General features: G+C 38.6%; 1 protein-coding gene across 17 annotated transcripts in view; it reads left to right on the forward strand.

The window, feature by feature from the left end:
- The window catches only part of ELAVL2 (ELAV like RNA binding protein 2), a 557044-nt gene that overhangs the window by 46422 nt on the left and 497276 nt on the right, over positions 1–13346 (forward strand). For 9 of the 17 annotated variants that reach the window (XM_077148015.1, XM_077148012.1, XM_077148014.1 and 6 more), the window contains exons 1-2: positions 1–366; positions 13035–13125. The exons of 4 other annotated variants lie outside the window; for them this stretch is intronic. In XM_077148015.1, coding sequence (XP_077004130.1) covers positions 13054–13125 — 72 coding nt within the window. In that variant the 5' untranslated portion in view covers positions 1–366; positions 13035–13053. The remainder of the gene's footprint in view (positions 367–13034; positions 13126–13346) is intronic. 4 more of the 17 variants (XM_077148017.1, XM_077148025.1, XM_077148023.1 and 1 more) reach the window with 4 other exon arrangements.

Raw genomic sequence — 13346 nt, forward strand, 5'->3', positions numbered from 1 at the left:
TTTTTTTTTTAATGTGGGATTCAGCCCTTATTGGGGCCAGGACATTAAGGAAAAAGAGTAAAGAAAGCTGGTGTTAGAGGAAATGGAGTGAATGTGTCCCATGTAAAGGGTGACCTACTGACTGATAGCTTTGTGGAAATGTGGATTTTCAGTCTCTCTGGTTTTATTTGTTTTTATTTTTAAAGAAGAGCCAAAAAAAAACCCCCAAAACTTTTAAAATATGAAATTGCTAAATTGCTAAAGTTTTAAATGTTGGTCACTAAATAATTTTAAAAAGAAAAGTCATTGGACAGACCAAATAATACTTGCTTGCAGACTAAATTTACTTGGCTTCCAGTTATCACCTCTGGCTTCGGGTATTTTGAGGTATGTTATAGATTTGCTTGTTTCTACTTATTCTTTCACTTTCTTCCAAGAGGCATGCTGGTGATCATTATGAGGTTAGTAATGGCTACTTTTTAGTGGTTTTCCTTTTTTCTCCTTTCATATGTGATCCTGTATTATAGAGCAACCCACCTGGAAAGTTTGTTTAGCCTCCATTAGTTTGGAGCCTCACTCGTTTTCTCACAGCCAGAGTGTATGAATTAGAAATGTTAATAACATGAGTTGTTGGAGTTTGTTTAGGATTTGGGTTTTTTTTTATTTTTTTATTTGTTTGGGGAAAGGGGAGACTTTTTTAAACACTATACTTCTGAAATAAAAACAATGAAACAAAACAGAACAAAATGTGATCCTGTAACCTCTTTTCAGATTTGTGCATGGATTATTTTTGCAGTCAGTTGTTACCCTTTAATTTTATTTTCAATTTCCCTGTTGCTGTAGTCATCATGTTTTGCCATTTGTTTGAATGCATAACACTTTAATCATGAACACTTTTGTCTTCCTGTTACCTTCCACCCTCCTCCACCTCACCCCACTTTTCTTCCTCTTGGTCCTAGCTACGGTTTGGTCATACCATGAAATGCTTGATATTGGCCATCTGGCTGGGCTCATTTCTGTTGGCTGTGTTTATTAGGTCTTAGTTAATGTGTAGCCAATCTTGACAGTTAAATAGGAAGGTTCACTTGTTTGCATTTTGGTCTCTTAATATAGGAGGCCAGTGTGTTTTGAGTCTCAGCAAGTAAAGATATAGGTCATCTTCAGTTAGAGCGAGGAGTCTCTTAGGTGAAATACCGCTGTGTCTTGCCCAGTGGTGCATAGTAATTGTGTTTTCTTTGATTTGATGGCAGTTAAATGTTCCAAATGCAGTGGAAGTTTTCTCCAGTTTTAATTTTACTCCTCCTCCTTCTATCTCGATAACCCCAGACCCCCCCATCTCTACCCTTTTCTTGCTCTTTCTCAAAATGGAGCATGAAAAATAGTGTCCTAATTCCTTGACTCCTTTTCAAGGCCTGCAGTTCCCCATTGGTTATGAATACTGGGTTTTAGCCTGACAAAAGGTGACTTTCAAAGCACATGGGGTGAAAGGGTGTAGAAAAATGACATTTCTAGAAAATTCTATTTCCCTTATTGTGTTGATTCCCAGCCAGAGATTGGCAATCAGAATCAAGTCAAGGTGGACATGGCCCAAACATCCCTAAAGAGTAGTAGAAAGATCAAAGGTGGAATTATACAGAGAAGGTCGTGTTAACAAATGAGTATGAGTGCTGAATCATTGTACTGATATTTCTTATAGCCTCCAGTACCTTAGAGCAGTTAGAAATAAAATCTGAAATTGTAGAATTATTTTTAATCCCCGTGCCCCCCACCTAAAAAAAAAGAAAGAAATCAAGCCAAGGAACTTGTTTAAAAAAAAAAAAAAGATTCCCAACTGAGAGCACCTGAGGAGATCTCTTCACTCCTTAGATAATAAGAGTGAGAAATTTGAGTATGGGGCTGGAGTTCCCTTCAAAATTAGCTTGAGTATCCTTTAGCCCAAATCCAGCTGAGATTCAAGTAGTAGATGATGGTGAAAGTTTCTTTTTAGAAAGAGAATGTCATTGTCATGATTATTCTAGACGAGCATACTGTCTGCTGTGTGATAGGTACTTTCCAAAGGTCTTGTCAGTGGTAAACAGTTTGTGTGTTAAATCTGTACTGAGGGGTTCTTTTAAACGTAAAGGAAACGATTCTTTGTATGGGATAAAAGTTGTACCAGGAAATAAATGGCTATCAAGAAACTCCTAGCAGCCCTTAGTCAGAAAAACTTCAGCCTGTGCTGCTTTGCAGTTCCAAATGTTCATAGTCAAAACTTAGGTTTAATGTTAAATAAGAATGCTGTGCACAATTCTCCTGTTAAACTTTAGCGTCTTATACACCGGGGAAAAATATGCTCCATTTCTCCTCCAGCACATGTCCAAGCTCAGATGTTGAAGTTAGAGGTGGTAGTTTTCAAAACAGTAGTGACTTTGCCTTTTTATGTTTTTTTTTTGGATAGCATAATATTTAGCAAAGGTCATACAGCGATATTATTATTCCTGACTATGTTTCTTAAAGATTGCCGTGCATGCCTTTCAGGGACTTTTTCTGGGTGCAGGCGTGCTTGTGGAGAAGCTTCCTAAGGGATGGGATGTTTGTCTGTGTCCCCTGGTGTCTTGCATGGCTCCTTGAAAATATCCAGCGAATCAAGGATACTGCTTTCTGGCCTTGGGTGGCTTCTTCTGTACTCCTGTGCCTTTTGTTATTCTACATACCAGACTTTGGGTAGGCTAGGGGAGAGATGTGTTAATGTCAGATGTGACCTTAATTTTTCTTATTGGAGACGAGGTTTGTTTATTTTGAACTGGGATGTGATGGCAATAGAGCACATCTATCTTTCCCTCCAGCCCATCCTTCTCTAGGCTTTAAAAACACTCTTGTAGATAGGATTTTTTAAATACTAATTCAACCTGAAACTTGAGCATGTAAGAATTAGTGGGTACAAATGGAATGATGCCTGTGTGTATCAGTGAAGGGGCATGACAGCCAATTATAATCTGCTTTTCATTTTATAAATGACCTGAGATGACCAACTGGATCCTCCAGGTACATAGAGCTTAAATGCAAAGTTTCCCTGTAGAAAGCAGGGAATGTAAAATCACAGAGTAAATATGAGGATTTTCTTTTACGCACAACCTTAAATAGTACGTATGGAGATCTGCTTACATTTATTCCTGAGGAGATCGAATTGAGTGTATGGGTTTAAAGGGGGCACAGAGAAGGCTTAGTCAGGCTCAACTCAGTGGTTCACAGAAGGCTTCCTAGAGAAGTTGTGCTTCCTTTTCCCCAATGAGGATTTTTGCATTAGCCAGAAGAAAGATGGTGAAGATGTTGCAGGCAGAGAAAAGAGCATGAGTAAGCAGCCTGGGAATTAAGAGGAGCTACTGGAAATTTATTAGAGCTTAATGTTTGAGATGGGGAACGATTGGGATGTGGGGATGCAGAGGTAGGTGGGGGAAACCAGGTGAAGTTGGATGGGTCACTCTGGGTCTAGATATTACTTTGTAGGTAACTGGAATCAGTGATGGCCTTAAAAAGAGAGGTCTGTTGGATGCTGACCATTTGTTGGTAGATCACTATACTTAAGGAATGGAGGATAGATTAGAAAGAGGGCAAACCTGGAAGCACAGAGAACAGTTACCGGGCTTTAGATTGAGTCACAGCACTGTTTTCAAATCCCAGTTTCTCTGTTTCCTAGCTGTATCAACTCTTGGAACTTTGAAATCCTCATCTATAAATTGAATATAATGTGTGTAGCGCATAATACTTGAGACAATGAAATGATATTGGGTGTGTGAGATACCTCGCATGCTGCATGGCATGGAATAATCAATAAATGCCTGTTTCTTTGCCTTGCCTACCTTTCTCTACCCTCTTTTAGTCATAAGATTCATTGGATGCCACTATAAGAGCAATCTGAACATCTTTCCTAAAGATGTTCAAAACATACCCAAATCCTTTGGAGAGTTCAGGAGAATGCCTTAACTTGTTTTTGTGATCTTAAAAAATGTTTACATTCAGGTCATTTTGAAGATCATGGTAGGAGAAAGATGATATGAGATTGTATGATTTTGTATAGATGTGTGGATCATTTCCCTGATTCATAAATTGTAGAAACTGGCATCCTGTGATATATCTCAGAATGTGCATATATGTCAATCCACATTTTAGAGTACAACCATGGACGAGACTTCTACACTACCTTTTTCCCTGCATCGTAATAAATCTGAATGTACATAGAAGGTGCTTGGATCATGGTTAGAGTTCTTAGCAAAAGGAGCAGGGAGATAAAGATTTCTAATCTTATATATTAAAATCCAGAGAGGATTTCTGATCTTAATTATTAAAATCCCAAGAGGCTGACCAGAGAAGACTTGAGTTGGGGAGGATGGAAGGCATGTGTGCTTTTCTTTTTTGGATTGGGGGGAGGGTGCAGTTTTTAAGGCAAATTAAAATAGGTAAGGTTGTTATTATAATGTGAAACAGGCTATTGTCACCCTATTTATTTAAATATAGCCTTTGGAGGTCTGGAGTTAAAAATTGTAGCCTTCGAAGTAAAAAAAAATTCTTATCCTCCTTAGTCACCATTTGTGACTGTGTTGTGCTAAATGTAGTTTAACACAGCATCTGCTTCTGAGGCCCAGGACGGGAGTTAACAGTCATGTTTGGGAAAAGTCTGCATAATGCAGTTTCTGTCCACAGTGTTCCCTTTTCACGTTGAGAATTTCCTAGCACAACTCTCCAGACTTGTCACCCATTTTGACATGAAAAAAAATGAGGAAGCCTTAACCTTGAAAGAGAGATAAGCAAATTTTCTGTGGTAACATTTTAAAAGTGGCATCTTCCTTTGTCCAACAATAATGATAATAGCTCCGAATATTCACTTAGCACTCTAGAGTTTGTAAAGAGCTCTGACATATTATCTGACTAAATATATGTATGTAGTTAAAGCTTTTAAAGAGAACAGACCTCTTTACTCCCTCTGCTTTTCCCCAGAGTGGAAATGGTTCAAGGAACAGATGCCTTTGTGGTTTGAGTGTCTTAGGAAAATGTTTCCCATGTTAAAATGTAGCCTATGAAGATTCCATGGGTACCCACTTTCTCAAGTTCAGCCTGTGGGAGATAGACATTGCTTTTCTTGTCAACTCTGAGATAAGCACATACATACATATATATGCTTAGACACTTGATTCATTGTTTCTCACCTATAATCTGAAGGGAAATGTCCCATAAATTGTCCTGTGTACTTTCCAGATCCTTAAGCTTTTGTTGAAATGTGCTTTTCTTTAGTGATATTCAGATAATTTGCATAGAGGGAAGTCTGAGAACAGCAGAAGAGGAGGCGCCTTTCTGGATCAGATGATTGGGAGCCATTGTCGGGGAGTCCTGGTGCCTTGTCCCGGGAGCCATTGTCGGGGAGTCCTGGTGCCTTGTCCCGGGAGCCATTGTCGGGGAGTCCTGGTGCCTTGTCCCGGGAGCCATTGTCAGGGAGTCCTGGTGCCTTGTCCCGTTCATTAATCTGCTAGAGAGGCAATAGGAAATCAGTAATCGGGTGCGAAGGGGGATGCCTTTGCCTACTTGTAATTAAGTGACAGGATCAGAGGCTGAGAAAGGCCATCGCTGATCTGTAGTGGGTAGCATTAACTCTTGTAATCATTCTTGGGATGCAGAATAACGAGAAGTTTCCCTGTGAAACCCTCTCTCACCTTCTCCTACCCCATTGGAATCACTGAGGATAAATATAACACTTTAATCTTATTTCATGCAAATGACTGCCCTTATTTTTCCTCTTAAAATGCAGTAAATAACCAGGAGCTTAATTATCCTAAAAGTTGCAAATGGACCTAGGAGTCTCCTAACTGTGATGTAGGCTTTTTAAAAATCTGTCTTCTGGGGAGAAAGGGGAAGAGGCGAACTGAAAGAAATAAAATATCTTCCTTAGTGTGATTCTTGTTTTCTAAGAGGTCCCAACTTTCCGTACGAAATAATTCATAGTCATGTTTCTACACCAGAAGTATACATCTCTTGAGATCAGGACTTTACACATTAATTAAAAAAAAAATACATTTCGTAGATACATACCAATAAGTGAGAAGATCCATGTTTCAGAGAGAAAGCTAGCCTTATGTATTGATCTGACCTAGCTGGTAGCTCAAGGTTTTGTGTCATGTCTGTCTGGTAAGTGTCTGGGGAACAATCCATTGTCCCACGTTCTACTATGCATCAGTGAATTACAAGGTTTTATAACCTCTGGTGTAATCTTTCTCTTTGGTTTCTCTAAAGTTCTACTGAAGTATTTGTAGCCTCCCAGTGTCCTTAGGGAAATTCTTGTTTTTGTTAGTCAACATTATAGGTTGGTTTATTTTGGTGTAAGCTGCTTGGGGTGAAATACAAAGTATAGCATTTGGTTTTCCACCTGTAAGTCTTGCTAAATAATGGTGAAAAGTAAAATGTTGACACAAATGACCAGATCCAGTTTTGTGGCCCCTTATAACATTCATGAGCCAAAAATGATATTTTGGAGCCTGAACTTTTCTTTTTTTATATTCCCTTTACGATTGGGCATTCTTCTTGCTTTTGAAACTTGAATATGACAGTGTTTTAGTGTCTGTATCCCGTACTTGAGTAGTTTTTAACCTTTTTAACGAAAACACTCAACTACTGGGATTAATTTGAGGAATTCAATCAGCCTTTCACAATTTGTGCTACCCTGAGGGGGTTCCTGTTCACTTTGGCTTTTGTAGAAGGAAGTGAAGTTAATCCAATTTCTATGTTGATTAATATGTTAACTGTCTTAATTTAGCAATTCAAATTTATCTGCCTATACCAAATGAAAACTCTGCTACCAAACTGTGGGGATCCTTAGTTTTTTTGTACTCATTGTCCCCTTATCCTATTTAAATTTATATCGCCAAATAATTGTATGGAAATTAATTAGGTCCACTGAGGTTGGAGTGAAAAGAGGGAGGTTGGAATGATTCACCATCAGAAGGTAATGATTTAGCACATCCTAGCCTATAATCAAGATTGAGTTAACCCATGGCTTAACCGTCAGGCTGTGGAAGCGTATAAATGGCCCTGTTGAAGAAGATAGATTTTAAGAAGTTCACTTAAATTTCATAGAATGTAGCATTTTCTTATAACTGTTGCTCCTTCTCATTCGTTTTTAAGTTTTTTAAGGGGAACTTTGGGATATTTTCTTATTTCAAACTCAGAAAGCGTAAGAGAGCACTCAAACTTGGTGAATCAGTTTCCAACATAATGAACTCTATTCAGTACTATATCTCTGAACTTACTCTGAGTTTTGGTTTTACATTTTTTTTTTTTAACCTGTTTTTTTCCTCCCCTCTTGAAGAAAGAATTCCCTGTTGAAGTTCTTCCTCTTGTTTATTCATCTTGTATTCTTAGTGCCCAGAACATAATACATTCTTTGGTGGTTTGTTTGAATGTGAGCAGTTAGAATCTAAACCAGTGTCTTCATAATGGATTTAAACAGTTTCCTGACGCAAGTCAGGTAACACATAGTGAAGTACTTCCTCCTGCATGTAGCCGGCATCTTACCTCTTCTGATGTCCACCTGATTGGAGTCTCCATCATCCTACACCTGAATGATTGCTGTTGCGTCCTGCTGGTTGTCTTGCTACCAAAATTGTTTAGTCCTCCCACTGGCAATTTATTTTTGCAATAGCCCAGTGTTGCTTTTGCTCAAAACCTTTCTACAATGTCCTTTCTTATTTGGCTTCCAAGGCGTGAAGTGGTATGGCCTCATTACCTGTTTGACTCACCTTCTTCTACTCTGGAAGCCTCTGCGATATGTCTGCAAGGCAGATGCGCATGGCCCTCTGTCTGGAATGTTCCTCTTGTAGATATCCCTATGGAACAGGCTGTCACATCACCACACACATGGTGTCTTAAACCATACAACTCTATTTCTTACAGTTCTCGAGATCAGAAACCTGAAATGAGTCTCACTGGGCTAAGATCAAGGTGTCAACAGGGTTGTGTTTCATCTGAAGCTCTCGAAAATAATGTTTTCTTGCTTCTTCCAGCTTCTAGAGGCTGCCCCTGTTCTTTGGCTCATGGCCCCTCCTGTCTTCAAAGTAAGCAGTGGCCACCTTAAGTCTTTCTCACCTCCCTCTTTCATCTGCACATAACCTTGTGATTATATTGGGCCCACCAGGGTAACCAGGCTCCTTTCCCCATCTCAGGGTCATTTGATTAGATTAGCAGCCTTAATTCCCCCTTATCATGTAACATAGCTATTCACAGATTCTGGAGATTAGATTGTGGTCCTCTCTGGAGGAGGGAGGGGGTGAAGGAGAGTGTTAGTTTACCTACCATAGCAGCTAACTCTTGCATCTTGTCTTTCTCCAGCCTGTGCGCAAAGCTCACCTTCTCACTGAGTCTTCTGTTTAATACTGGAAAACATTCATCTCCTATTTACACGTTTCTGAATTCCCCTTACCCTGCTCTACAGTTACTCCAGTGCACACTCATTTTCTAGCCAATATACTAAGTGATTTTATTATGCTTGTCTTTTCTTTGTTGTGCACATCTCCTCCTGCAATTATATATACTCCAGGATGCTTCTTCATTGTGGTCTCTCAAGCACCTAGAACTGCTCATGAAAGTTGCATACAAATGTTTGTTGAATGAGTGGATGACTGAATAGGGTGTGAAATTTAAGCACATCTTTCTCACCAGCTCTTCATCTTGCCCAACATGGATCCCTATAATATACCTGGAGTAAAAGATAGGATTTGGGGCCCTAAACTTATTATTTTAATGTCTAACCTCAAAGTTTTTCATCTTGCTAGCTCTGAAACTACAAACCCTGGAGACCCTTACAGGAAAGATTCTGTAGTTTGTGTGTAGGAGTGATAAAGGGCCCAGAGGCAGAGAAATGTTAGTATTGGCTGCCAAAAAACGTTCTCCCTGTGACTCCCACAGCTGTCTGAGGCATTGTCTCTGGCAGCTCTTGGACCCTTGTTAGCCTAAGGCCAAATATCTGAGTTTGAGGCCGAGGGATCCTAAAGTCAATGAGGGAGCTGAAGAGGTATGGATTTGGGGAAGGGAGTTGAAAGGAATTCTAGCATTGGGTAAATACCATGAAGCTTGAAGCCACAAACATTTATTTATTTATTTATTTACAAGCTAGGAAGCAAAGCTTAGGGGTTTAAAGAAAACAAGCTAATGGCACATTACTGTAACTGACATGTCAGCTTTATCATTTTACTATTTGGTTATTATTCCACTGCTTAATTTAAGTGTATTATGAAATTTCAGTGTATCCTGAAAATGGTATTTTAGTGGTTTGAATGGGAAAGATAAAGCATGATTTTGGGGGAATGGTTTATGTTAGACAGATGACTCTATCAACTATTTACCTAGCTTATCTGTAAACTCTTACTTAATCACTGATTATTTCCAGTGCTTTAGCTCCTTGCCTCAAGTTTCCAAAAGCCAGAGGTGTTTTGGACAGGTTGCTGTCTTTTTTCTTTTTTATCTTTTTTTCCCTCCCCTTCCTCCTCTTCTTTTTAAAATGTTTGGATTTTTAATTTAGAGACCAAAGGTTTCTGTGTACCTTGTAACTTGTCCTTGAGAGAGGAAAGTCATTGCACTGGACTGACCCTGCCTTGGTGCTGTGCTACTCGAAGTATTGAGAACCCTCTAATCACAAATAAAGTGTCAAGACCAAGGTCACTTTATCCAAGACAGAGCTTTGGAGTGTGAGGGAGAAGTGTATCCTTGCCCCTAGCTGTGATTGCTTTTAGAGAGGTTATGCCTTTTACGTTTGCTTAAACTTTTCTAGGTGGTATCAAGTTAAAACGATTTGAGATCCATTACTTAATTATGACATACTCACTTCATCGCTCAGAAAATAAATGCTTTCCTTTGTTATGTTATTTAACAACAATTTGGATTTCATTGGGTGAGGGTGGCTGATGGAGTGCGTCAGAAATTGAAAATATGCTTTCATGATTTTCTCTAGTTTGAAATACTTGGAGGTGGGATAGAAAAGCAGTTGAACAAGTTTGTGCTCATTTAGGGAGGCAAATGCCCTTTCATTCTTCATTTATTAAAGAAAGTTCTCATGTCCTTACGCATATACTGGCCCCTGAAATAAGGATGGGGCTGTGGGGTATTCCAGGCAGATGGAACTGGGTGAGCAGAGGCAGAAGAGGGAATGTACTGAACCTCTCGGAGGGACAAGGAGTGGTACAGATTTTTAGGCACTTATGTAAGTGGACTGATAAAGGTAGTATAGAGAATTTCAGATATCATGACTGCTTTCACAAAGTAGTTTGTTCTCAGTTTGATAGACAGCAGGGAGCTCTTAAGGGTGAGGTAAGTCAGCCAGGGAATTGCCTGAGAGTAGGATAGGATGCCCTAGGTGGCTGTAGTGTGATGGTCCAGTACCCAGATGAGGATGGCAGGTAACCTTAGCTGTGAAAAGGTGAGCCCCGATTGGGGAGGCTCCCTCAGGGCTGTGTGGTGGCTCTCAGCAGTTCTGCTGTGGCCCTCAACCAACATCTGGTCCCCACATCAGGAGCTTTCTAGATTTTTAAAACCTTTTTTTCCCTGGAGACATTACACTATGTGATCCTAATGAGAACCTTCAGAATATATTTAAAGTATTTATCTGTTTGTCTTGTTTAGTGCCTCTCTGCAATAGGCTTGTAAACAGGAAAGAAGCCAATTACCTTAATTTGCAGAATTATTTACTAGGATTTTGGTATAAAGTAGGGACTTTAGGCCATGGTCATTTTTCTCCTATGACTAGGTAACTGTTGAACCTGCTTGATTTCTCACATACTTACTGTTTCTAGATATGGGAAATCAAATCACAGCATGATTTCCTAAATTCCACCATCGTAATAAACTGTGGATATTGATGTACATGGAAGGCCTCTGAAATAAAAAAGAAAAATCATTTTAACCTCCTTTATGGCTTTTTGAAAATAAACTGTATGTGGAAACACAACCCCCCCCCCCCCAAAAAAAAATCCATGCTTTAACAAACTAACACCCCAGCTTTATCTCTTGCAGCCTGGTGAAGTTTTAGAATATTCTAAATTGGTATATGTGAATGCATCTTTTCATAAAGTATTACATGGAAAATAGGAAAAGCAGTCTGAATTGGCACAATTGATGTCTAAATTAAGAGGTGAACATATATTAAAACATTATTTTTCTGGTCCTTCAAATTAATGCCGCTGTGTTGCTGGAATATGGCTTTTTTTTTTTTCCCTTCCAGAGAGTTTCAGAGCCAGTGGAATCTATAAATAGTGCACAGCCCGGTTTTCTGTGGTAGATTGAGTAGAGCAGAATCGCCTGTCCTTAAGTGAAGGGGAAGTAGCTTTACATTTTTAGTAACTGAATTGTAGGCCAGCATAAAGGTAAGGGTCATGTGAACAACTTATTTATAACTTCCTATAAAAGGTATGTGTCTGCCTCAAGCAGAGACACTGTCTGGGGTGCTTGAAATGTAAAAGTGCAGTAGAATCATTTTCCATATACAGCCTTCCTTGCTAGTTGGTGCAATAAACTGATTGTTCGCATCCCTGGGGCTTTCAGAAAAAAGAGGTGTCAATAGATGAGCTCATTAGTCTCTGCCTCCTATGGAATAGAAGGCACTGAGGCCATTAAATTTGAGTCTATGGTTTTATGTAGTGAAGAATATTTAGCTATCAGCTACTGAAGATATTCAGGACACAAATTTAACTTGATTTATCACCTGTTGGGTATGGTCCTATTTATTTTTTCTTATGTAGTCTAACTGCAATTAGTAGGTTCTCATCAGAGTATTTCGTGGATATAAAGAGCTTTACTTTTTCACAGGTTCAGTTCAACTATCTTTTTTTTTTTTTTGAAGAACATAGAGTCAGACTGAATTCTCTGGTCACAGTGGGAGAAGGGAAGAAGAGTAAAACATTTTCATGGCATCCTTTAAAGAGTATGCTTAACCCTTTTGGTAGATGCCAGAAAATGGAATCCATTTTTGTATGTGTCATCACTGGCATCAATAGTAAATAATGCATATCCAGGCTTAACTCTAAGGATGACTTTTTTATAATCACAAACATGTAAGTAAAAGATGCTTTTGACCCTTCTTTGTTGCTCATCCTCTATTTTTAGACACTAGGCTTTCTGAATATTATTTTAGCCCTTTAAAAAAGCTGTATATATGGCTAAAAAGTAAACTTTGGCTTTTGTGCCAATATTGTGGCTCTGTTTAGTATTTGGGCAAGTTATAATAAGTGGTAAATGGCCCATTCACTATATTGGAGGCCTCATAGCAGCACTAATTTCAGATCGTGCTGCGTTTACAATTTACATATTTAAAAATGTTCACTTGAATTCATTCAGGGACAAAGCTGACATCCTATATGAGCATTTCTCAAAACAATCCTATTTATTGGTCCAGTTGTTTCAATTGAAAGATGCTGGTTTACTGCCTCTTAGTATATGTGAACAATTTTCAGTGAAACTGTTAGAGATTGGTTTGACTATGGTGGCAGAAAAACCTCACAATTTCAATTCACTTTTAATTTTAAGCCCTAGGATTAAGGATCATTTGTAGTGTAACATAACAGTGTAGGCAAATATAGCTTCTTTTAATGCTCTTTTGATACTTGGGGGAAGAAGTGCTTTTATGTAAAACAGAATCATTTATGAATTGCGTGACTGCCTTTTTTATTAATGATATAATTTCATTCTTATTTTCTACCCTTCTCCCATGACCTCAAGAGAAAAATAACATGTAGTATTGCTTCTTTTTTTTTTTTTTTTTGAGATGTGGTTTAAGGTAGTATTTTTTAGGATAGACATCAAGATAACTAGTTAATATTGTTTTAAAATCAGGCTTTTGATTAAAAATGCTTACATATATGCAAGAAAACTACATGTTGAAATGAATTTGGAAAGATTAGATTGGAATTGCCTCAAATTCAATTAAGCCACACTGCATGGACGTGCTGGGAATATCAATACAAACACTGTAAATTTTGTACAAATTGATTTGTTGCATTATCTTGCTCATCTAACATACGGTACTTTTTGTGTCCATATTGCAGACGGCAACTCCAAACTAACATGGCAGTCAGACTGTGTGATGTGGCTTCTCTGCTTAGAAGTGGTTCGTGGGCAGCAGAGCCTTGGACCGGGGTCTGTGGGATTTTTCTTAAATTCTGTAGGCTACTTTTTAGCATGTTGCAGGAGTGCTGAGGCCATACCAAACACTTTAACCTTTCATTTGGCATACTAGTCATTCTTACATTTAACCTATTGTGGTATGGCTGTCATTAGGACTTAAAGCACATTGCAATTTTATCTATAGCAGTATATGTAGCATCAGAACCTTGTTCTTTTTATAATCTAAATTAGGA

This window comes from Tamandua tetradactyla, chromosome 2, assembly GCF_023851605.1.
Source record: "Tamandua tetradactyla isolate mTamTet1 chromosome 2, mTamTet1.pri, whole genome shotgun sequence".
Classification (NCBI taxonomy): Eukaryota; Metazoa; Chordata; class Mammalia; order Pilosa; family Myrmecophagidae; genus Tamandua; species Tamandua tetradactyla.